Below are 25428 nucleotides of genomic sequence, written 5' to 3' on the forward strand. Positions count from 1 at the left end.
GAAAGCCGCGAAGCGCGAACGCGAAGCCGCGAAACCCTCCACACTCGCGGTTCGCGGCCTTCGCGGGCTTTCGCGCCGCGAGTGTGGAGCCCGCATTAGGCAGATGGCGGGCCTTCGCGTTGCGTTTGCTCGCGTTATGTCAAATCCGTCCGACATATCACAGCTAATTTTGAATTGACATAACCCAACTGCCTATGAATCAATTTCTTCGATGGTGCTATCAAATAAGTTGATTACTACTTCGTAAAGTAAATTTCTGCGTGCCATCAGTCCATAACTCTTACGCCTAACATGTAGTTTGTAGAACTAAATAGTAGCAGTGGGTAGATGTAAAAGCAGGGCCGGACCGTGAGCTTACGGGGCCCTGGGATGAAACTACTTAGGGCTACAACATTTTAACTGTCAGTTCGTAGTACCAACACCTAAATAAACTTTGATCGTAGGATTCTCGGGGATACCAACAAAAATAATATTATCAATTCTTTCGCATTATCGGACTTGACTTAGCTGGGCGGCGAGGTCCTTGATCTCATGGAGCCCTGGGCAAGGGCGTCGCCAAGGGGGGGTAGGGAGGGGCAGCTGCCCCCCCCTAGAGATTCTAAAAAAGTTGCCAAATATAATGCAAACAACGACCACTATTATATTAAAATCTGGTAATAGATGTAAGGCTCGTAGTACAAGTGAAAAGCTTAATGTGCTGTCGACTTTACCTACAATTCATACCTACCTACTTTTCTCATATATAGAGAATGAGAAAAGTATGAATTGTAGTAGTTAAAGTCAACTTGCCCCCCCCTGCGCCATCGGCTGGCGACGCCCTTGGCCCTGGGCTTAAGCCCAAATAGCCGTATGGTAGATCCGGCCCAGTGTAAAAGAGTAGTAACGATAAAGGTTCGGTGCCGATCAACGCGGCATCTCTATCGACAAAAATTCAAATAAAATGCTACTTGCTCTACGCAACTACAAAAGCAGCGGCGGCCGGCGGCATGGGTGGATACTCGCGCCAGACCAATGTCGGTAGAAAATGAAACCTATGCCTTAGGGTTGATGTCGTCGTAATGACGTCTCTCGCAATTGAAATCTGTCAAATCCATACAAATTTATGCCGCGCCGCGCCTCGCCTCGCCTCGTCGCGTTGCGGTCTGAATTGACCCTTAGATGTCCTAAAAGTAGAATTTTATTTGAATTTTTGTCGGTCGCGCGCTCCTGTTGCTTGCGGCAATGATCGCAAAGTCATCAACATCTAGTGGTTTTAGACCAAACTTATGTATAATTTACACATCATTACGAGACGTTATCGTGATCAGTCAAAATAAATTCAAGTTACATTCGGTAATAACATTGACCAATTATATAGGTCAAGCACAAAATACATAAGGCTTATGTAGAGCATACAGCAATTGTGAGAAGAGCAGTCGATATAAATTCCACTGTATGCTGTAAAACGAGCTGTCTGAGCAATATAAGTTGTACGTGTTTTTATAACGATTCACAAGGACCTAACGTTCTATAAAGACAGAATTTGTTATATACCACTTATAGTACGGGAGCCCTACAACAATTTTTTTTGATTAAGTACTATCAAGCAAATTTTTTGTGAGTAGCTTCATTTTGATAAGACGAACAATATTTTTATGAGTGTGAAAGTGGTAGCTAACAGAGATAGAAAGGATTTCATACTTTGAATTGAAGGTCCTAAAATATGGACTGTTTTATTGTTAGGACAATGTTTTATGTTGCTCTTAAATTATATGACTATTAATCTATCAATATACAAAAAATCTGCTCGTTAGGGTTCCGTTACAGGGTTCTGTAATCAACAAAACTTGGTTGACTACCGAACCCTAAAACGGAACCCTAACAAAGTAACTAATAATCAAAAGAAATTTGTTCTAGGGTTCCTGTACTACCCCAAGCGGCACCCGCCTGTCGCATAACAGTTGAAAATCTATTGTGCCTGCGATTCCCACGATCGAGGTATTACTAACTTATGAATTTTTTTAGACAATTATGTCTTAAAAAAAATTGAAAATATAATACAGTAATTCCTACATTAGTAGGAATTACTGTATTATATTTTCAAGGTATGCTTACTTAATGACTTTACTAAAGTATCAGACAAGGAAACCAACATCCAGGGCTAGATTCTTAGAATTTAGGTTCCAAACACACAGCATGTTTGGAACCTAAATTCTTTTAGTTTTATTAGGGGGTGAGCCAAAATCTTTTCGTTTTCGCTTCGTTATAGAATCGCCGATGAAAATGTATGGAATTGACATATGCGTTCGTTAATATGACGTTGACGTTCGACTCGTCTTATGTCAATTCCATACATTTTGATCGACGATTCTATAACGAAGCGAAAATGAAAAAGTTTCGGCTAAATGGCCAGGTACACAAATAGGCAACAAAAACTACAACATAGATAAATATATCATAAATACGTCTTCTTAAAATTTTACATTTTTCGTACCTACTTATTTGGAGTGGATAGAAAAGTGGAGAAAGTGCTGTTTCTCTTGACCCGAAGGTCGTAGGTTCGATCCCGCGGTTATATAACAAATGTCACATTTGGCATACCTACTGCACCAGGTCAAAATATACTTCATGGCATCGTTTCAAGCATCGGACAAGTGCGCTGAAATTATAGCCAACTCATTATTATTAATAGTTTTTATTTATTATTTATTTAATAGACTAAGTACAATGTACCATCGGAGAAATGGAATCATGGGCAGTTGACGGACCTACGTCATTTGGCCGGATTGATTATGTCAACTTAATTGTGGCCATACTACAATGATAGACTACAATGTACCGTTGGAGAAATTGAGTCATGGGCAGTTGACGGACTTAATTGTGGCCATACACCTTCCTACCGTGCAATCGACACGCTACCGATTGATCAGTTAGAATTGACCATGGCCACCATCAGTTCTAACCATGAAGCTAATACAGAGCTCTGTATTAGCTTCATGGTTCTAACTGATCTAATCGCGTCATGCCGATTGGACGATAGGAAGGATGGTGTATGGCCACAATTAAGTTGACCACCATAATGTAAGTCTGCATAATAAGTCTGCTTGGGTGGAGACAAAACTCGACCAAAATACGAAGGTCCACCATCTGCCTATGAATCAACTACTCTAATAGTACATAATATTTTGGACGATGTTGTATTACTGAAAATTTTCTTAATATAAATTATAAACTCCCTAATGTTAGCTACCCCTAAAATAGGATTCGCTAAAAGAAGAAAAGGTAAAGGTAGAGAATAAAAGGAATAGAGCCTGATCTATCGTCGTTTCGCAAAGAGCTATCCAATTTTTTCGTGATTTTAGCGAGAAAATTTGCGCCAAAAAACTTATACTTAGGGCATATTTTCCAACATCTATAACAACGAACACCGAATAGAAGAATGTTATATACACTATTAATTATATATTAGTAGTAGTTAGTACATACTTATGTCTTATAGTAATATTATATTAGTAGTCAGTAGGTACTTAAACTTTTTCATAATAATATAACATCTTGTATTTTTATGAGAAGCTGTAGCCTGTAAGTAGCTGTGTCCTTGCGCAGACTTTTCACTGCGATTGCGGCTTTTGGCCATGAGTCATATCTAATATATAAAATTCTCGTGTCACAGTTTTCGTTGCCATACTCCTCCGAAACGGCTTGACCGATTTTGATGAAATTTTTTGTGCTTATCCGGTATCTATGAGAATCGGCCAACAACTATTTTTCATCCCCCTAAATGTTAGGGGTAGTCCACCCCTAAATTTTTTTTTATTTTTTAGACAAAATTTTTAATTTCAATTTTTTTATGATACAACATACAATTATTTTTAAAAAAAAATTAAAACCGAGTTCCAGGGTAAAAACAATAATAATTTATAATGAACCAAGAAGTGTTAAATAATTCTTACTCTTTAATGTGCCTAATGCATAACTCTCCTACAGCTCAACTATTTCTATGTACACAATCTTCATTATTTTGAAGTCGGTACCAGTCTTAAGGCAGGGATTAATCTCAATCAAAAACGATAACCTTGCACGCAACCAAAGACCAAGCGTATACGCATCGCAATAGGATTCATTTTAGCTTAGCATAAAACTGTAGCAACTCTGGCGGATCTTCGCTATTTTTCATGTTTTTTTTAAATATCTTTGGAAATAAATATTAAGAAACAAAATTGTTCGGTTAAAGAAGTTTTAATATAGATTTACTAACAATTTATTCAAATAAAATGTATAATTATCCTAGTTAATACTTATATTTCGACGAAATAGAGTTTTTTCAGAGGTGAGTTTGTAAATTAATTACTGCCAAAGTATTACGTTTTATTGAAATGTTTATGGTTTAAGGTATTTTAAATATTGTGCTTTATATCTCATATTTTTTAACACTTCGTTATTATATTGGAACTAGGTAAACCGGGAGTCACGGAATAACAAATTGGGGTTTATCCTCGCCTTAAATATTAAAAATATTTTGTCATAGAACTCAGCATTCTTAGCTGATCAATTGATGGGCATGTAAAAAGTCGGTCCTGCGGTTAATCTCTCGCCTTCGAAGTAATTTCCTTTACTTCGACTACTTTTTCCTAGTACTCATATACATCATATTAATTAATATTAATTTTACGTGGTAGAGCCATGCACGAATGGGCCGGCTCGACCGGAGAAATACCACGGGCTCAAAGAAAACCGGCGTGAAACAGCGCTTGCGCTGTGTTTCACCGAGTTTCCTTATATCTTAAAAGGCCGGCAACGCACCTGCAGCTCTTCTGATATTGCGAGTGTCCATGGGCGACGGAAGTTGCTTTCCATCAGGTGACCCGTTTGCTCGTTTGCCCCCTTATTTCATAAAAAATATGTATAAAGTTTATTGGCAATCACTATAAAAATTCTTCTGTTACTATGACCGAATGAAATTGACCCTTGTCACTGAAATCGGCGTGGGAGTCATAATTCCACGGTCCACCTGAGTAAGGTTGGTAATTAAAGCTATTAAGTATTCTTCTATTATTCATTGAGAGGATAAAAAGTTCGAGATTTAATAGTTTTCTAAATGGCCGGAGTCCGCTGTCCGGACTAACTACGCCGGACTAACGGAAATAACTTAGGTGTTATGTAAATAAGAATTATCCGTATTAGTATATTACCGAATAAAGTCATGCACACATAAACAACACATAAACACACACACACACACACACACACACACACACACACACACACACACACACACACACACACACACACACACGCGCACGCGCACACACACACACACACACACAGACACACACACACACACACACACACACACACGCACGCACGCACTCGCACATACACATACTCACACTAATAATATCAATAAAATAACTTTTAATTTAGTGTAATTATATTAGTAATTATTATAAGTAAATAAAAATAAAATTATGTACCTAATTATTGTAACTTCGTTTCGTCGTTTCGTGGGGACACAGGACAGGCATTGCCTAGTGTGGGGATCCATTATCGCATAATATGTTAAAATTTTTTGGCCAATAAATATTTGTATTTGTATATAAATTTATAATATAACCTGAATTACTTATTGCAGATTAATTTTCATTGCACATTTTATTGCAGGCTAGGGGGAGGGGGGGCAAATTACCCAGGTCCTGGGCCAGAGGGGGGGGGGGGGGGGCAAATCAGATTTTTCACAAGCAAGGTGTTTTCAAAGAATAAAAAATTAATAATTTTTAGTTGTAAAAATATTGTATTGTAAACAAATGGCAAAATTTAGTTTTCTTAATTTTTATAGATAAAAGTACTAGATATATACTTAGTAGGGACGTCAACATGATCCAGGGGGGACCTCCCCCCCTGCCCTCCTCGGTACGCCCATGATCGCAGATTAAATTTCTTTTCATTCTCTTCATTTATTCAACGAAATTAACTTTCTTAACGCTCGCGTGATCTGAAAGCTTAAAAATTTAATACGGATAAATTAAAGTGTCAACTGGAAGATAAATACCTTGCTCGGAGTGAGCATTACAATTTAATCCAGCTCCACGGATCTCGTCCTGGTTATTTCATATTTTGGCTTTGCTCGGTATTGGCAAGGAATGCGATGTGACGTCACTAGGCAGTACTCCAAGTGGGTCCTTATTGGGAACGAATCGATGCGACCCGAAGCTCTTCCAAGAATCCGCCTCGGCTGATCCCGAGAAATAATTAACCATTATTACCGGTTAGTTAAATGCTTACTCTCGGCATAAAAGGGTAATGGGACGTTTAAGTTTGTAATTTTTTTTCTTATTAATATTTTAGGATATTTTCGTGCATATAAAGAAGGCATGGGATCGAGATATTCGAGAATCTATGTCAAAGTCAAAAATTGATACATCCTACGTTTGGGATTATTTTGATTTATCTGCTCCAAGAATTGACGGGCTCCTCGGAAAGAATTCACAGAATCTAGTTAAGGATGTTCGACGTGCGAAGGAGGCGTCGGTCAATACTGTAGGTGGTGGTGCGGGCGCGGGCGCGCAGGCGTGCCCCGCGCGGTGCGGCCCCCCCGCCCCGTGCGGCCCCCCGGCGGCCCGCAGCAGCCGGCCGCACGCAACTCGCGACTCGACCGCCGAGCGCCCCGATCGCGCCCGACCGCAGCCCCGCGCCATGTGATGTTTTGATCTGAGAGCATTCGTCTGCGATATCGTAGAGACTCCTCCGAATATGAACGAGTAACGCTGCTAGATTGATCGAAGCTGGTCTTCTATCGGTTCGGACTGCCGCGTGTCGAGTTTCTGTGGCCGTTGACACTGCAGGCTCCGGGTCCCGCAGTGCGCGAGTGTGTGAGCGAACGTAAAGACATCAGCTGAGGCGCGTAAACATTGGATTGACTTTACCGATTAAACTCTGATATGGCTCCAGCCTAGATCTCCAACGAAAATGTTCGGGAGCTGTCCAAAGGGCTCCATCATGCGGCGTCTCGTATTGTTGTTATTGGCAGGTAAGGCTATATATAAAGTTGAATCAAAACTCAAATCTTATCACGATCTTATCTCGATATCTTGTAAATTAGGATTCTATATAACTTTTAAGCTCGAAGCTTAATAACCTATGAAAGGTAACAGTACTCTCTTACTGTTACAAGTTACAACGTATTCAAAGCTCTGCATCGAGGCAATATATTACAACATAAGCATTTTCGGATAAAAGCTTTAAATAAACTTGAATCGAGTGCATTTAGAAAGTGGGATTTGAGCCAGAATCCCGAGTGCGACAGGTGTTGTGCACTGTGCAGGTAAACCGGAGATTTCGTTTGTCCGCCGGCTTTTTTGTTTTTACAAAAAAGGTTGAATTCACCTGGCCCCGAGACCAGTATTTTATTATGATTTCAAAGCGTATTCCTGTTTTAGAATTTTGAATATCTAAGGCATAATTTCAAAAAAATTTAAATGAAAAAATGGATTATTCTATTAGGCATAAGAAAAGTTTTTCGTAGCTGTAAGCAAGAAGCGTTTATATAGGATGTAAGCGCATTGATGATGTATAAAAAAGCCATTAAAATTTTCATTTTGCAAACGTTATCGCCGGTCGCGTAAAGTATAAAAATTGTAGAGTTCAATATTATAAGCCTTTATAACTTAAGCTGTCCTAAAATACAAACTAAATATTTATTGAAGAGGGCCTAAACTCTCACCATTATTTATGACTGAGTTGAATGGATGACCTTTTAAGTTCTTAGCTCTAACACTCAACTTGGCTATCAAAAGGCTAGATCATTATTAATGTGATGTTGAAAACGGTGGTCTAGACTGCTACACATATAATATAATTCAACGTACATTATTATATATTTGTAACTAATTTTCTGAGCAGATAAAAAGTAAAAATAACATAATATTGTATCAGGCATATCGCATAACTATGACATACCCCACATACCACAAGATCTAACAAGTATGAAGTTCAATAATAGTAATTTCCTAAAAACTAAACTAACTGCTTGTAATACAAATCGCATTGATAATAATAAATAGATTATCCGGATTTTCTCTATGACTCTGTCTATATTGTATACAGATAAAACAATCGAATAATAAGCCATTCGTTAGTAGCGACATTGAGACAGAATAATTGATCAAATGGCATCAGATACTTTCGACGGCAATGACTGGTTTAATATTCCAATCCAGTGATCCGATCCAGCGCTAGATTGCTACTGGAATATTGTAAACGGGTACTGAAATGCACTGCAGTGCTGCATAAAGCTGGATAAGAATGTATGATATCTAACTTTTTTGCAAGTACCTATTTGAATAAAAACCCAAGATTTTTAAATTTTTAAATTTGACCTTAAAATATGAGGGGGGGGGAGAGGTCATGTTCCCTGTGACCCCCCCCCCCCCCTCCGATCTGCGCCTGCAAATATCGTAAAATCTTATTAGTTTACTGAACAATAGGAATATGAGAAAAAAGAAAAGAAAATGTTAGAAAATAAATACGACGACTCTATTACAGATCTACGTGACTCTCGTCGCTCTCGGCATATTGCGTTAAAGTAATATACAATAAAGTATTGAATATATGGGATTGGCAACTGCCACGTTGCTCCAAGGGTGTCTTAAGCGCACCTGGTGTCCCTTTTTATTTTCTATACGGCTACAGTATTATATAGAGATATTGCTCTAGAACGCTCCCTTTGAGCTCTACTTTTCCTTCATTTTGTAGAACTACATAAAATTATTATGTTTGTAACAATACCTTTTAAACTCTCAAGTTTTAATATCTACTACTTCGAGCCTTAAGGTATATAATGCTCTATATTTTTTTTTTATATTTTGACACACCAAAGCCAAAAAGTTGCATATTTTTGCGTGGATCCAAAGCAAAACATCAACCCATCGCAAAAAACCTAAGGAATATTTTCATTACAATTATTACTGTAAGGAGGTACAACAGAAAATAAGCAATTAGTAGAGATTACACCAAACGTAGCTTTCGTTGAGCACAGTTAACGAGCTCAAAACATTTATCGTTCTTAACTAAAACTTTTAGTTAAAAAGATAAAATGTTTTGATTTTGTAGTTCAAAAGCTGTCTGTTTAATTTGAACTGTCAAGTTTTTGTCGCCGAATTTATGGAGTGAGGAAGGATGAGTCTATTTTAGTATCTGAGAGAGGCGATAAGTGGCCGGGCGCCGCTGGCTTTCATCTGTTCCGTAATGTGTTTACAATCGGTGGTATGCGCTTGCGCATCTAAACTTGCGCTCACACTGTTACACGCATGTGTCATAAATGTAGAGTTAGAACTCTATGTTTATGGTAATGTAAGCACTAACAGTAGTTTAAAAGCGCTATTTTATAAAACTTACTTATAGTATCAGTAATGCTAAGTACTCACACACGGTTTTACTCGATCGAGCAATCACGTAGAGTAAAACCACGGCTCGGGCTTTCGTCCACATATTCAGCATTACTCGTTAGTTTTACTCCAAATCGAGTAAAAATTATCTTGTGGACCGCAAAACTCACACGCTTGAGCATGGCTTCAGTAAAGCCTGAAGCTCGACGGCTCGCGTCGAGTAAGTTCGAAGGAAATTAGATATTTTATTTGATTCCGTCGAACCGGCTCGATGCGAGCCTTCGAGCTGTGAGTTTTGCGGTCCACACGGTAATTTTTACTTGATTTTGATGAGTACTCATCATAATGTTACATAGAGTATGTAGATTGTAGGTATTAAATTACTCTAAGTTAATTTTGAAGAACGTATTAAATTAAAAGGGTTTCGGTTTTTGCATTTGAAAGATGAAAATTATAAAATGACTTCTAATACCAAGTAGCTATAAAACATATTATAAAAGTAACATTAATCTTACAAATTCAATTAAATTAACATTTGAAAGAAATGCTGTTTGTAAAGTACATTTCGCAGAAGCAGTTGGTTGTAAGTGGATTTTAATGGCGAATAAAGTTGGCGTTATGGCTCTACATCGACGACGAATGTGATTTATTTGCTCTATAATACTCTATATACATTAACACTGATTTGTTAAATCTAATGAAAGCGATGTTGATGAAATTCTTCAATTATAATAATAATAATAGGTCCCACACCGGTTTCGGTGACGGTGGCCGGTTTCATTGAAACCAGGCCAGCTACACAGGAGTAATTTTATAGTGCCCAAGTGTGTGCGCAGTACAAAAGAGCACTCTATATTCCTTTACTCTCATAACCCAGTGGGACGGAGGACCGACACGACTGGCGAGAGATCAGGCGCAGGACCGACTTTTTACATGCCCATCCGACGCATGGATCATCTTACTTGTCAGACAATCAGGTGATCAGCCTGCAAATTTTTTGTCTTCAATAATTATAAAAACCGGCCAAGTGAGTGTATGGCCACGAGCAATATAGGGTTCCGTAGTACCGCTAGTTTTATTAAATTTTTATATGGTCAATGAATGTACATTTATAACGTGTTTTACATTACTAACATAACATCATCTCAGTTACTTTCAAAGAACGAAAAGTTCCTTTATACTTCGCCGAATACATTTTTTTTAGTTGATTGACTATTACCAGCTATTACTCAATAACTTATGAAGTCTTCTTAGACGTAATAGTTTTCCTTTTAAACTCAGTATATTTCCTACTTTCGTGAATTTTTTCACATTTCCAGAAGTAACCGTTTAGCTGGTAGAAGGGGGACTCTGGACTCAAACGATATTTTCCACTTTAAAACTTAATATTTCACAAACGGATCCCTAAATCGGAAAATGATCTATAAATACTCATAATATTTTTAAAAAACCTATCCAACTACACCCCACACGATGGGGTGGACGCGAAAAAAAATCATCCCCGCTTGATGTATAGGGAAGCTGAAGGTACCATATTTTTTAAAGATTTCATGTACCATTTTGTCGGCATCATTAATATGTGCATTCATGCCAAATTACAGCTATGTAGGTCCTATAGTCTCTGAGCAAAACAGCGGACAGACAGACAGACGGACGGACAGACGGACAGACAGACCGAAACTATAAGGGTTCCTTGTTGACTACGAAACCCTAAAATGGTGTAATTTTGGAGTCACAAATCACAATTTCAACGACACAGTCTTGTCATACTTTAGCAAACGATTTTTATTGAAAGTGAAAACTTTTCCCCGTATTAGCAAATTATGTAGCCTTAGTGTCACCGCAGAATTTAAAGTTGGCAGACTATCGTACAAACCATAGAGATAGGTCAAGATAGAAGGGCCATGTCGCTCCAATTTGTATGAACGTGCGTATGGCGCTTCTATCTTGATCTATTTCTGTGATTTGTACGATAGTCGGCCAACTTTAAATTGTAAGTCTGCGGGGACCCTTAGATGTTACTCGGGATGTTATTCCAAACCTTCTGAGTCTTCATTCATGAAAATCAGATCATTACCTAGGCATATTTATTTATTTATTTATTTATTATGGTTACCAACAGCATATGCATTTAAAAAATTACAGTTGATAGTGTAGTACTAGAGTCTTCAATACCTGACGCACACACCTTTATAGGCAACACAACATTCATTAGTATAGTGTTAACGACAACATGCAAAATTACATTAAATAGTATTTAAAAACAATTATAAATTATATTATGAACATAAATTAGAAATAAATTACAATTTAAGATCTGATCGAATTACATATTATTAATAACATTTTAAGAGCAACACAAAATTGACTCAGGTAATAATAGTATGTATACAAATTATTCAAATATACAACAACAATTTTATATTATAGGCATATCAGGAGGTATATCTACGTATATCTAGAGTTTTTACACCTAGATAGAACCGCACGAGTTTCTTACTGCACCAGCCCGAATGGTTGAACCGGTGGTAGTCATAAATAATTATATTCGTAAAAAAATGGTTCGATTTTCACAACGGATACACGTAGTCAGCTAAAATCATACTCACTCTTCATTTCAGGCAAAAAGCTGCTCAACTAGGTGCTAAAATTTAAAACTATAATTTAACAATCGTTACTCATCAATCTATTGATCAAAATTGATAAGTTATCGCTCTTAATTGGTTTTAAATCGCCCAATTTAGATCTAGCCAATCCATTTTATACAAAAGGTGCGAAAATTCGTCACACATTAAATTTGACCTCAAACTTGAATAGTTTTAATAATCTCTTGTTATTATAAGAGGTGGTTAATATGCTTCGATGATTATTAGGGTGCGTCCAGATTAGCATGACGTGACTGTGACCGGACAGGATTTTGGAGTGTCCGGACATTGTATCGTGTTTATATCGTGACATGTGATATCTATGCTCACATTTACAGTGCGTACTGCACTCGGAGACCTTTGATGATGACTTAATTACAATGAAAAGTTTGACAGAATATTTCCATTACAAGAAAGTTAAGTCTCTGTCTATATTTAATGTCTCTGAGTGCAGCCGTTACACTTCTAAAATGTCACGATTACAGTCACGACGCACCTTTATTAGATTCTATCGGTCTGGCTAGTTTGTAAATCCAGTTAGTAAAAATGCATTCCAATACGTTGTTGGGTATTCATGTATTCAGAACAAACATGAATAAGTCATGATAGTTCACGGCTGCAATGTTTTCTATTGGCCATGCTTTTCAATTGCCTCTGATCTCTCTGTTTCGATGTCAAAATATTTTGGAGCTGAATTTTGTACGCTAATTTATTGAATGAACTGGCAACTGATCAAAATAAAACTGTCTTGGGAATAATCATTAAGAAAACATTGATATTTATTTAATGTCAATTGTCAGTTTATAAAACTTGTGTCTTTTGTAAGTTTACCTCTTAGATAGCCTATGAACAGAGAACAATCAGTTTTGAAGTTACTACATTTTTCCCAAAAAGAAAACAAAATAAAAGCTCATTACTCCGCTTTAGCCATGCGCAGGTTAAATTTAATTCTGTTTAGTGCAAATTGCAGTTTTCTTAAATGGAGTTGCACCTGTAGATGTAGAACAAGCTGTGCCATGTGAACACGGCTTTAGATCAGGGGTCGAGTCGAGGCTGGCGATTACTCGTGCTCATTCAACATGCTCCTTATCGACAAAGATGACCTATTTATTTACATCTTCGTTAACTATCTTGTACGTCATTTTGATTTTATTGCGCAAAGGCAGATTTTAGATTTAGAAAGTATGTACTGTTATGTAGAATTTGTTGAAGTTAGGGTCGGCAGAGTTAGGCCGTGTAGATTTAGATTTTAGAAGCTTGGCTCTACATGAGATCATATCTTTTTCACAGGGTAAACCTTATGTATTCGTCTCGGTAAATTGAAAGGGGTGTGGCTTTTCTACGATACTGTTTACTGAGTAGTCAAAAACCACTAGTAGTAGTATAAGTACCTAGCGCATTGCGCAAATGAAATAGAATAGGTAGGAACTTAGTTGATTTTTTTTCATATTCATCTTAGTAAATTTTGATTTCCACGAAAGGTTCTCTTATGTATAAAATTCTCGTGTCACAATGTTAGGCCGCGTACTCCGAAACGGCTTTACTGATTTTAACCAAATTTTATATGCATATTCAGTGGGTCTGAGAATCGGCTACTGGGTACTTTTTATATTGATAAATGCATTTGTTGAATAAATAATAGTAAATTATTACAACTCGAGACTGACGGCGACCATTGTTTGTGCGAAGGGATAGCGATGGAAGTTGCCATGGTGACATACTTATGTAGTCACTTCAATAAAATAATACGGGCGAAATACTTTATATGGCAAAGAAACGTTTAGCGGGACAGCTATAAGTAATATTATAATATTCATATCCGTTTAAATTCTTATATGTACTTACATACTTTATATTGTATCAAATTCTAAGACGCATTTTCAGGCTTTTTAATGTCTCTGATATTTAAAGCAAAGCAAACGATAATATCAAACTTCTTAGTAATTATCACTGAACCAAAATTACGAAAGTAAAAAAGTAATAAGTATATTTACCATCGAGGAAATTGATTTATTGGCAGACCAACGTCATTTGGTCGGATCATGTCAAATCAATTTGACATAACGCGACCAAACTACGAAGGTCCTCCATCTGCCTAGGAATCAACTTCTCTGATAGTACCTTGTGAAAAGATCAGCGAAAAAGAGCAGCTACACAAAACCTTAGATTTCCCAGGTGAAAATGTGTGTAATTTAATTTTGTTCGCACAATCAGCCTGTACAAACACATTACGAACAATCCCTGAATGCCCGAAAGGCCGGAATGAATTTTTAACATAATTTTTCAACGGGCACACCTAAAATGTGAGGCACATTTTAGGTGAATAACAAAACGTTATAACTTATAATCATCACTATTCACTACCATAGAACAAAACCCGCAAATCGTTTAGGTATTGGGTATGTAATAATTTTACCTAAATATCATTATTAATAATAATCTATACATTCTTTACTTTTATTATTAATAATATATTATGTCAACAATAAAAGCATTGTAGCATATTTTTGCTCAAATTATGGTCGAAATCACCCTGTAACAGAAAATTGTGACTAGCCAGTTTTGGTCATGTGGTACTTGGTAGCCATTCCATTTTTAGGGTTCCGTACCCAAAGGGTAAAAACGGGACCCTATTACTAAGACTACGTTGCCTGTCCGTCTGTCTGTCCGTCTGTCTGTCCTTCTGTTTGTCCGACTGTCTGTCTCCAGGCTGTATCTCAAGAACCGCTATAACTAGACTTCTGAAATTTTTTGAGCGCTATAACAACAAAGACTGAAAACAAAATAAAATTAATATTCATACAACAAACGCTCGCTCTATATCAATAATGGTAAGAGGTAGGCACTTGAATTTTTCACACATTCTTTTGTTATACATATATGTGTTATTTAATATTTAATAATAATATTAAAATAACATTAAAATTTAAGGGGGGCTCCCATACAAAAAACACAATTTTTAGCCTATTTTTGCTCTGTATCGGCACGGAACCCTTCGTGCGTGAGTCCGACTCGCACTTGGCCGATTTAAAATGAACGCCGATAAATTCTTCTAATACCCGAACTTTTAGTCGATCGCTTTAAAGAATCGCCTCATAAGTATTCGTTATTAGGTTTTTAGTTTCATTTGCTCGGGAGCTTCGAGCTGGTCACTATTAGAACTTTTAATTGCCTCAGACTTTTGAACGGTCGCTCGGCTTATTTTATTGGTCTTACATTTAAATTGAGTTTTTCTGCTTTAATTTAGTGTCCTTTGTAGGAGCTCTAGGATCCGTAATTAAGGACCTCGGTGAAGGGTACGGGCACGTGCTTATATAATGATAGAGTGGCTATAGGGGAGCTATAGTCGACTAAATAACTAATTCAAGTCACTACACATCGGTGGCCCTTTTGCGGCCCTCGTGGCCCCTAAAATCATAAGGGTCCGACAGATTGTTTAAAAAAATATTTGGATTCAAGGCTCTTTCTCCCTCGTTCAAAGATAGCGTTGACTATTATGTAAGTGGTCGCAGGCCGGCTAAAGGTTAAATGATCACCTTGCGCCAGTTTAAACCGATTTTCATAGAGTACTGTGTATAATAAATATATTTAAATACTGAATTGCAATTGCTACGCCTTCGTATTTATAAATACTAGAGATCGCCCAATGGTCGAAATTCGACCTTAGTTTCAACGACATTAGGACTACTACGGCAATATTTTGTAAAAAAATACTGACTTTATCATATTTTTGCAACTCTTGTCTCTGGAACTCAGCTGATCTCAGACTGGCCTTGTAAGCATTGTCTAATAGTATTTAAGATTCAATAAAAAAAAATATTATCCATTTTCAATTTCTCATCTTGTTGTCAACAGACTTCAGCCATAAATAAAAGAGTATAATTCGTATGTATAGGCTTGTCACTCAAAAATCTGTCATTTTTCCTAGTGTGTGTGTTGTAGTGTGTGTAATGTTTTATTTGTTAAAAAAATGTATGATAAAAGCATAATTTCAAAATAATATTAGCTCGATGCACTCCTTCACCATATAAACTATAACTGTGAAAAATTTCATTCGCCTACGTTTCCCCATTTTTCGTCAAAAGGGATACAAAGTTTTGTGCTCACGCATTAATATATAGGTTTTTTTTATTGTAAAAACTAAAAAGTAAACATGGAACACTCCATATTGGCATTCGACCATTCTAAGGCACGTAGTGTTAAAAAACTAAAGTTATTTTATAGCATTTCAGTCGCATAGGAATCCGTATTGATCAATTCGTATTATATTTTAATTGGCCACTCTCCCTTATCGTCCTACGCTCTTCACATCCAGACTAATTATTACACGTGGATTACATTAATTATTACAAGAATAAATTACCCCCGAGATAAATGTGTCTTTACAAGTAACGGTAAGCGAGAAATTAGTCTCGTCTCTAAGAGGGTCCTACACGTTTCAGTTTCTAAGAATTTCTCGCCCCAGTAATAACTTACTGAGAGAAATACAGGTACTAATAAGTAACCGTTAAGTTATTATAATGATTGGTATGTGTTACTAATAAATAAGCTAGTTTTCTTCTAACTTAACGGTTCTTCATCTTAATAAGTGACATGGTGACATGCATAGAATTAGTTGGTGACATGGCGCTTAAGGTGCATAATATTATTTCTAACCCCAAATATTTTTGATTTTCTAATTTTTCTGTCGCACCTGTCGAATAAAACTTTATTAAGTATTCTTTCCGCTGCATTCATTTAAAATTAAGATAATAGTTTTTTCATTCTCTACCAAAATATTTCACATATTATTATTTATTCGCGTTTCGGTAGGTAAGTATACAAAAGTTGTACTAGTCTTCTTTAAGTTTTCGTACAGCAACTGTCAACTTATTACATACTTTTATGATATTCTTACTTGGCTAATTACTTGCTTTCTTGAAATTTGCGAGTAATAAGGTATTAAGGCATGTGTAATTGGGTCAAAGAAGGGGGTGGTAAGGGGTGGGGGGTGCACTTGTTATTACACCACCATATGACGAAACTTCACGGAAATACTGCCTCGAGCGAAAGAAACTTACATTTCTCGCGCGAAGTTGGATTTGTATTTAAATTTCGCAGTGTCTTCGGGGACTCCGGTTTCATAAATTCAAGCTGTCAACCGCGCCGCCCATTTTGAACATTTTCACAGCAAAAACGCCCATCGTTTGTTTTGCGCTGAAACTGTCATTGTGTCAAAACTTCCTTGCCATTATAAGTTTCTTAATTCGTTTTGGGTATTTAATTTTATGCTTAATTGTAATAATTTGATAAAATGTCATGAGGTTGTAACTTGTAGACTAGTCAAGAATCTAGTCAGATGTTGATTAAAACTTTCAAAAGCGAGTGTTAATACCATCTATCTAATATATAAAATTCTCGTGTCACGGCCCACTGGGTGCGTGGTTGAACTCCTCTGAAACGGCTCGACCGATTTTCGTGAATCTTAGCGAGCATATCGGCTAGGGATGAGAATCCGACAACATCTACTTTTTATATGTATTGATAAGTGCATTTGTTGGATAAATTATTACGTACGACTCGAGACTGACGGCGACCATCGTGTGACGACTGACGGGATAGCGCTGGACGTTGCCATGGTGACATATAATATACTTATTTAGTCAATAAAATAATATGGGCGAAAGTCGTAATACTTTATACGGCAAAACAACCTTTGCCGGGACAGCTAGTTTTTTTATAAATTTAACTCTCCTTACATACAAATTGTATCGTTTTTAGAAAATAATTATCAATAAACAACACACTTTTTGAATCATGCAATAATTTTCTTCAGAATTACGTAATCTGGTTTAATTCTCTTAAAATATTACCTCAGCTTAATAACAATTTTAGGAAAATTAAAAAGTTACACAACACAAAAGATTGCCTTTTAAAAATGAGGCCTATTTCCATCCATCCCGATCATTTGTAATTAAAAATCAAGCCTCATTGTAGGCAACCTTTATTTGTGGCTTCATTGAAATATCTTGGTATTGTTTTTAGAAAAAGTAGGTCAGCGGGCCGGGCGCCGTGTTTCTATATCGATGAAAAGTATTTAAAAAGAAGAATAGGGGTTGTGTATGGACAGTCATAAAATTTGATTACTTTCTATCGTAAATCTCTTTTTCATTATCTCGTGGCGTCGCGTCGCGTCGGGACTCGGGGCTCGGAGTGCGACAACCCTGAGCCCCCATATTTTGACACACAGACCTTTTTATGACATGCCCTATGTGACAAGAGATTTATAGTGCACCATGTGCTCGATTGGACCGTGTGATGTCGATCTAATACACACTGTTAATGTTTGTTTTGTTAAATGATGCACACTTTGATGTAAATTAGTCGTTGTTGAAATTATTTTTGCAAATTAAGATAAATAATGATAAATAAATAGACGTGGGAGAGCCATTCTTCGGCACGAATCGGCACGAATGGGCCGGCTCGACCGGAGAAATACACCGTTCTCACAGAAAACCGGCGTGAAACAGCGCTTGCGCTGTGTTTCGCCGAGTGAGTGAGTTTACCGGAGGCCCAATCCCATACCCTATTCCCTTCCCTACCCTCCCCTATTCCCTTTCCATCTCTACCCTCCCCTATTACCCTATTCCCTCTTAAAAGGCCGGCAACAAACCTGCAGCTCTTCTGATGCTGCGAGTGTCCATGGGCGACGGAAGTTGCTTTCCATCAGGTGACCCGTTTGCTTGTTTGCCCCCTTATCTCATTTAAAAAAAAGTAAAAGATTTTGAAATTTCAGTAGTTATAGTTGAAGTAGTATTTTCCGGGATAAAAAGTATCCCATGTCCTTTCCCTGGACTCCAATGAAGGAAAATCGGTTCAGCTGTAACAGGTAGTAACAGACTGATAGATAGACACACTTTTGCATTTATAACATTAGTATGGAATAAATTGTACACTTTTAAGCCAGGTTACTTTTACATCATATTAAACTACTCTATTGCGGGTTAAATATATCTCCCTTAACGGCAACTAGACAAATTAGCTTCAGAATTTCAGAGTGCTTAGATAACTCACATCCAAACAAACGCGAACGTTCACAACTTGGATGCGAGGGAAGTAAAGGGAATGTTTAAGTTAAAATAAATATTTCTCTGAGTATCCAACATGCTCTACAAACTCTAGGCTGATGTTCTAGAAAATGTAATACTATAATATCTAGAAATGCGGTATACTTATGCCTGGTTTCCGAGGATTTTCAACCGACTTCCAAGAAGGAGGAGGTTTTCTACCGTACTTATACATGCTAATATAATTATGTTATGTTACTTTTTTTTGACAAGTTGAGTAACTTACTTAACCAGTCAATAATTTATACTTTTGTTAAGTTGAACTAGTTTTAGAAATATTTTGTATTAGCTGTTAATTGGTGGTGTTAATTGGAAAATATTCAAAGCTCTTAAAATCTGCGATGTAAACTTGTCCAGAGACAAAGATGTAACCAGTTCGTTCTTTTGTTCACATACCTCCATACAGGTTGTCCCTCTCATTCGGTCTTGTTTTAAAAAAATGATTTTTATAAAGCCGTACAACCACAATTCGAAATAAAAATTCACCCCTTCGTTATCTTGTAATATCAAATTTCGTTTCATGTTTTCATTTAATTTTAAAAGGGACGAAAGAAATGAAGTAATCATTGAATTTGCTTTGGGTAACCTTTCGTTTACTTTTTATCGTTCAATTGAAAAACAAATGTTTGTTTCCATTAAAACATGCGGAAGTGAAAATTTAAGAATGAACGAATGATAATCGAATTAACACAAGATAGAGAGCTATTAAGTAATAAGCTACTTCCTTTCATTCAATTACAGATCCCACGTTCATTCAGTTCCTTAATTCAGATCAATTAATACCTATCTGTTCGCAATATTTTTAACGATGACTAATTACTGTTCCTGCGGGGTAAAATGGTCACATTTAGCTATTCCTCTCAATCAATTCAGCAAATGAATTGTCAAAACTGTCAAACTGACAAATGTCAAATCAGTACAAAAATACAGAAATGAATTGCAAGCAGAGTTGCATTTTGCGATTTTAGAAAAATGAATCATATTATGATTCATATCATGATTCTTCAAAGCGACCATTTTAGCCCCGCTGAGCAGAATGAATTTCAGTTCATTCAATTCTGATTCCTTTTTAAATTTTTATATAAAATTTAAATACTTCTAAAGAAAGCAATGTTTTCAATTTGTACGGATTTTTAAGGTTTATTGTACCGAAATCTTCAAAAGTTTCGGTGCCTAACGACCAAATTTAGGTCAGAACTTAATGAAAACTTTAGTTTCAAGATGTCTCTAAGACTTCTCGGCAAGCCCTGGTTTGTTAATCCCTATAAAGGGTTAAACAGCGACTTGTTTTATAATCCGTCCCTACGAGGGTTGAAATTGGTCAACCCTAAAGCCACAGAAATTAGTTTAGACTTGACTATTTATCGATTGCTCGACCCGAACTTACCGACCGATATATTATAATACTAGCTGTCCTGTCACACGTTGTTTTGCTAAATAAAGTATTTCGCCCATATTATTTTATGGATGTGACTAAATGAGTATGGCACCATATCAACGTCCATCGCTATTCCGTCGTACAAACAATGGTCGCCGTCAGCCTCGAGTTGTAATATATTTACTATTATTTTTAACAAATCCATTAATATCAATATAATTAAAGATCAATTCAAAATATTGCAGTAATTTATGTCGTTACTAATTGTTGCCCGCAACTTCGTATCGCAGGAATTTGTTTTTAAACGCGAGAACGCGCAGGAACAACGCGAGAATGTAAAGTACATTTTTTATTTAATTATCAAATTTTACAAATATACGTTTTTCCTCGGGATAAAATATCTTAAGTATTTTTTTCGGGACTCGGGTATCATCCAAGAAGAACTAACAGACATTTAAACACACTTTCAGATAAATTGTATTAATAAGGATGGATTATTGTTGCAATACGGAAGATACAGTAAGCAGGGAAAGTGCTATATTTATATTTCCGAGAAGTCCCAAAAACAGAACATTGTGGTCCACAAGATGACATCTGGAGCAGTCATTTGGCGGGGTCTGTTTCGCTGAGTCACAATTACTTTTACGACCCCCCCTTAAAAAGTAATACTACATAAAAGCTGTACGCTGTACCCTACGCTGTACCCTAATATTTTATTCCCTTATTCTGTTATCTGTTAGATATTGTATTACATAATTGTCAATATTCTGGAAAATAGCTTTGATTCTTTACATTATTCTCGCAGACTCTTCAAAGACTTCTGAATGAGTAATGCTATCGAATGCCATGAAATTCAATCCCGACATAATAGCAGCGTCGCTATTCACATGCCAGACGTCTGCAGTAAAATATATCTTTTTAATAAAGTTATCTTTCATTTATAAATGACAGAATAAATATAAAACAATCAAAGCAATTAATATAAAACGGCGGATGACCTATTAATTAGTAAGTGGGATATTTTCTCAGACTGAGCTTGCGTCATACCAGCTGGGAGTTGAGATTCGTCGCGCGTCGAAATTAAAATTAATATATCTCCAATATGGCTTTAATTATGAAACATGTCTAGACTTAATTATAAGTGGCTGTTATTTAGGTTGAGGACGTAAAAATATGTACTTTAGGTTTCTTTCAGTATGTTATAATTTGATATAGGCCTAAATAAGTCACGTTATATTGTGTCCATTCTATTGTCTAGACCAGCTATGCTCAACCTGCGGCCCGCCGAGATTTCTTTAGGGGCTCGCGTGAAATTAGCCCATTTTGAATTTCACGCCCACCGGCAAAATAGTGCAAAGTCGTCGTATTATAATGTAGTCGTACAAAGTAGTCGTTTATTATAATGTGTAGAATAGCGGTCCACATCAAACAGAGGAAATCGAGAGTGTTCATATTTCCTGGATTAATATTAATTATTTTAATAAATTCCTTTCGAATCTTCCATCTTGCCCCCATGACACATCCTGCTTCCAAAATTAATGATATTTGTCGCCGTCGCTCTTTTATTTTCGTTTGAAAAATAAGATAAAGCTAAGGGATGGTGTACTTATCTCGTTTAAATTCGTCTAGACCAGTGGTAGTCAACCTTTTTATACGGGCCACAAATTTGGTCTTGGCGTCGTCGGCCGTCGCGTCGCGGGCTATAGGTAACCAAAATTTTTTTAGTGTTAAAAATTAACTTTCTTTAAAATTTGCGATTTAAAAACGCCGAAAAAATTCATAACTTATACGACGACTTTGCACTATTTTGCCGGTGGGCGTGAAATTCAAAATGGGCTAACTTCACGCGAGCCCCTAAAGAAATCTCGGCGGGCCGCAGGTTGAGCATAGCTGGTCTAGACATACCTACGATGTGGTGGGTGTAGTTAAACTGGTTTCTTTGTACATTTCACTGATTGGGTGTGACGTTTATCCACTTTGAAACTAAGCCAGATAACTTTTTTTATCAGTGTTAAACTTGGTCTACATTTGTAGTTATGGTAAACGTTATGTTAACGCTAAAATAATAATATAATGAGTATTGTATCAGCCACCAAAAAAATTTCATTTTTATTTTGGGAATTTACAAGTGGCTTCGGTGATCCCTCTTTTCAGAAAGTCTTTTCATACTTTTTTTTAACAAGTGGCCTCTTGAGTTTTGGCCTCTCTGCTTCCCAAAGCAATGACTTGAATTCCTCTTACCAAAAAAACATTCCCCTATATCCGGAATAATGCAAATCCGTTGTGATTCCGGGAAGAACGGCAAATTGGATATGACAAGTGTGCGCTGGCCTTATCACTTCCGCTGACCACCGCCCGCCGCTCCGGACGTGTGGACATGGAAAGCATTTTAAGCGATTCAGCAATTGTTCCGTTTATTTTCGGCTGGCAATATTGATCCGAATCTCTTCCGGGTACAAACAAGCTAATTTTGGTGATGGGGATTGTCCATTTTTTTTATTTTGCTCATTACAAAAACATTTCGAGGAATAAGGTCAGTGATCGTTTTTCTGTATATAAACGAAAAAAATACCCATTAGTTACTTATATTTTTGAACAATTACGTTTAACCTTTGACCTTCAATGGCGTTAAATTAGCAATAAATTCGACCAACATTACGTTTCGAACTTTTGGTAAGCTTCTCGTATCAGCTTTCACATAATGAGAACTTGCATTTGACGAACCAGCCATTATAAATAAGATTGAAAGGAAATTTAAAACATATGCAGAGGTCAATTGGCGGCCGATGATGACGTCAGAGCGAAACTTTAAAAATTTATTGAGAAAAAACTAGCCAATGAATTTCAAAATTATTTAATTTATATTCCTAAAATACCCTATTTTAACGAAAAAAAATATAAAAAGTACATGTGATTTTTTTCGGACAATGCCCATTGCAAGCGCCACCTTAGATTTAAAAAATTGGACTACTAAAATTGATTTTCTTCCGGCCCAAGGCTGCAATTATAAAAAAAAAGAATTTCAAAAATCCAATCAGAAAAATAAAAAATCTACTTTATTCTGGCTAAAGCTACAAGTGCTACAACAATGCTAATAATAATAATCAAGATAAAAAAATCTAAAATAATCCTATGTACGTACGAAACAGTAATTGGAACAACAAAACAAAAGAAATCATTAATGCGGGAATCGAAACAAATATACACAATAATATAATCAATTATTATAATAGTTATGTAGTATCGACATTTACAGGGTTGTCACAATATGCTCGTAATTTCATTACTGTCGCAGGTGTCGCTACTTAGATTATTATTATTTATTATTTTTATACACCTCCGTGGTCTAGTGGTACAGAGCGCGGCTTTTGACTCGGAGGTCGTGGGTTCGATTCCCGCGTTGGAAACATGTTATTTCCAAGTTTGGTTAGGACAATGCAGGCTGATCACCTGATTGTCTGACAAGTAAGATGATCCATGCGTCGGATGGGCATGTAAAAAGTCGGTGCTGCGCCTGATCTCTCGCCGGTCGTGTCGGTCTTCTGTCCCACTGGGTTATGAGAGTAAAGGAATAGAGAGTGCTCTTGTGTACTGCGCACACACTTGGGCACTATAAAATTACTCCTGCGTAGCTGGCCTGGTTTCAATGAAACCGGCCACCGTCACTGAAACCGGTGTCGGAGCTATTATTATTATTATTTATTTTTATTGGATATCCCTAAAATGCAGATGGTTGGTATTAAGAATAATAGAGCTATTAAACTCTACTGTCTACTTCTTTTATGGAGAGCCTGTAGTCGCATGAGTATGCCAGATATGTAATGTGTAATAAGGGTGCAAATGTGAAAGTTATCTTTATGTATGTTAAAATTCCAATATTATGCAATTAGGTATACGATAAAATATCTAGGAATAGTATTTTAATGCAGCATTAATTACGAATATACATTTCTTGTAAAGTGTCCAAACAATCACTCTTTCTAAAAAAAACTCCAAAAGTATACCATAAGGCAAGCACCTTATGGTATACTTTTGGAGTTTTTTTATAATTATTGGTAGAGTCAGTTGTATATTCTGTTGATAAAATTTTCGTTATTATAAGTTTTGGACAGGCGACAGCCCTAACGTGCACACGAAGCCACAAACGTGTAGCCCGGTGGCAACCCGATACAAATCTGATACCATCACACGAACCTCGGCAGCGGTTTGATGGAGCATTGTAATTTGTAATGTTTATAATGAACTAATGAGTCGGAGTTCATCGGTCATTTAGTTACGTAACATAATATTAAAATACCTCTGAGGCTCAGTGGTTGAGTGCTTGTTCTCAAACAGATCACGGGTTCGAATTCCGTCGACGACAGAAAAAGGTTTTTAATATTCTGAGTCATAAGTAAATGCGCTTAATTGCAAATGCGCACATTACAATTTACAACATAACTTACATAACTTCTTACAAGTCCCTTGGTGACGTATTTTCGAAATAAAAATTGTGATACCGTAACTACAAAATAATTATAGGCTTTCCCCTTGATTAAAACGTAATAGTTACGAGTTACCTTCACAATTTACATTTTATGTATTAAATTTCGTCAAAAAAAAACGTACTTATTATTCTAGTTATTATACTAAACTGAATGTAGAGTATGAAAACTGTATTTAGTAATCTAAGGTAGAGTTATCAAAATAATAATCGATATTACACAAAAACTAAGTATAAAGGTATTTACTATTTATGGTGTCTCAACTCTCAAGTTCAACGCACACGCAAAATGTCACACAAAAAGTAATTAAGTAAGTATAAAAGTATTTCTAGCATACTGTATACTGTAAACATACTCAACGCGCACTAAAAATGTATCTTTATTCTTTAATCCGATAGTTTGTCTCCACAAGATGGGGTGTCCCGTCGTCCCACATACAGTCGGCGCCACGGG

The 25428-nt window shown here is 36.6% G+C and overlaps 1 protein-coding gene across 2 annotated transcripts in view; it reads left to right on the top strand.

The window, feature by feature from the left end:
- Positions 1-6632: 6632 nt before the first annotated feature.
- Positions 6633-25428, top strand: part of LOC121731519 (transmembrane protein 132E) — a 121208-nt gene continuing 102412 nt past the window's right edge. For both annotated transcript variants that reach the window (XM_042120970.1, XM_042120971.1), the window contains exon 1: positions 6633-7006. In XM_042120970.1, coding sequence (XP_041976904.1) covers positions 6946-7006 — 61 coding nt within the window. In that variant the 5' untranslated portion in view covers positions 6633-6945. The remainder of the gene's footprint in view (positions 7007-25428) is intronic.

This window comes from Aricia agestis, chromosome 11 (genome assembly GCF_905147365.1).
Source record: "Aricia agestis chromosome 11, ilAriAges1.1, whole genome shotgun sequence".
Taxonomy (NCBI): Eukaryota; Metazoa; Arthropoda; class Insecta; order Lepidoptera; family Lycaenidae; genus Aricia; species Aricia agestis.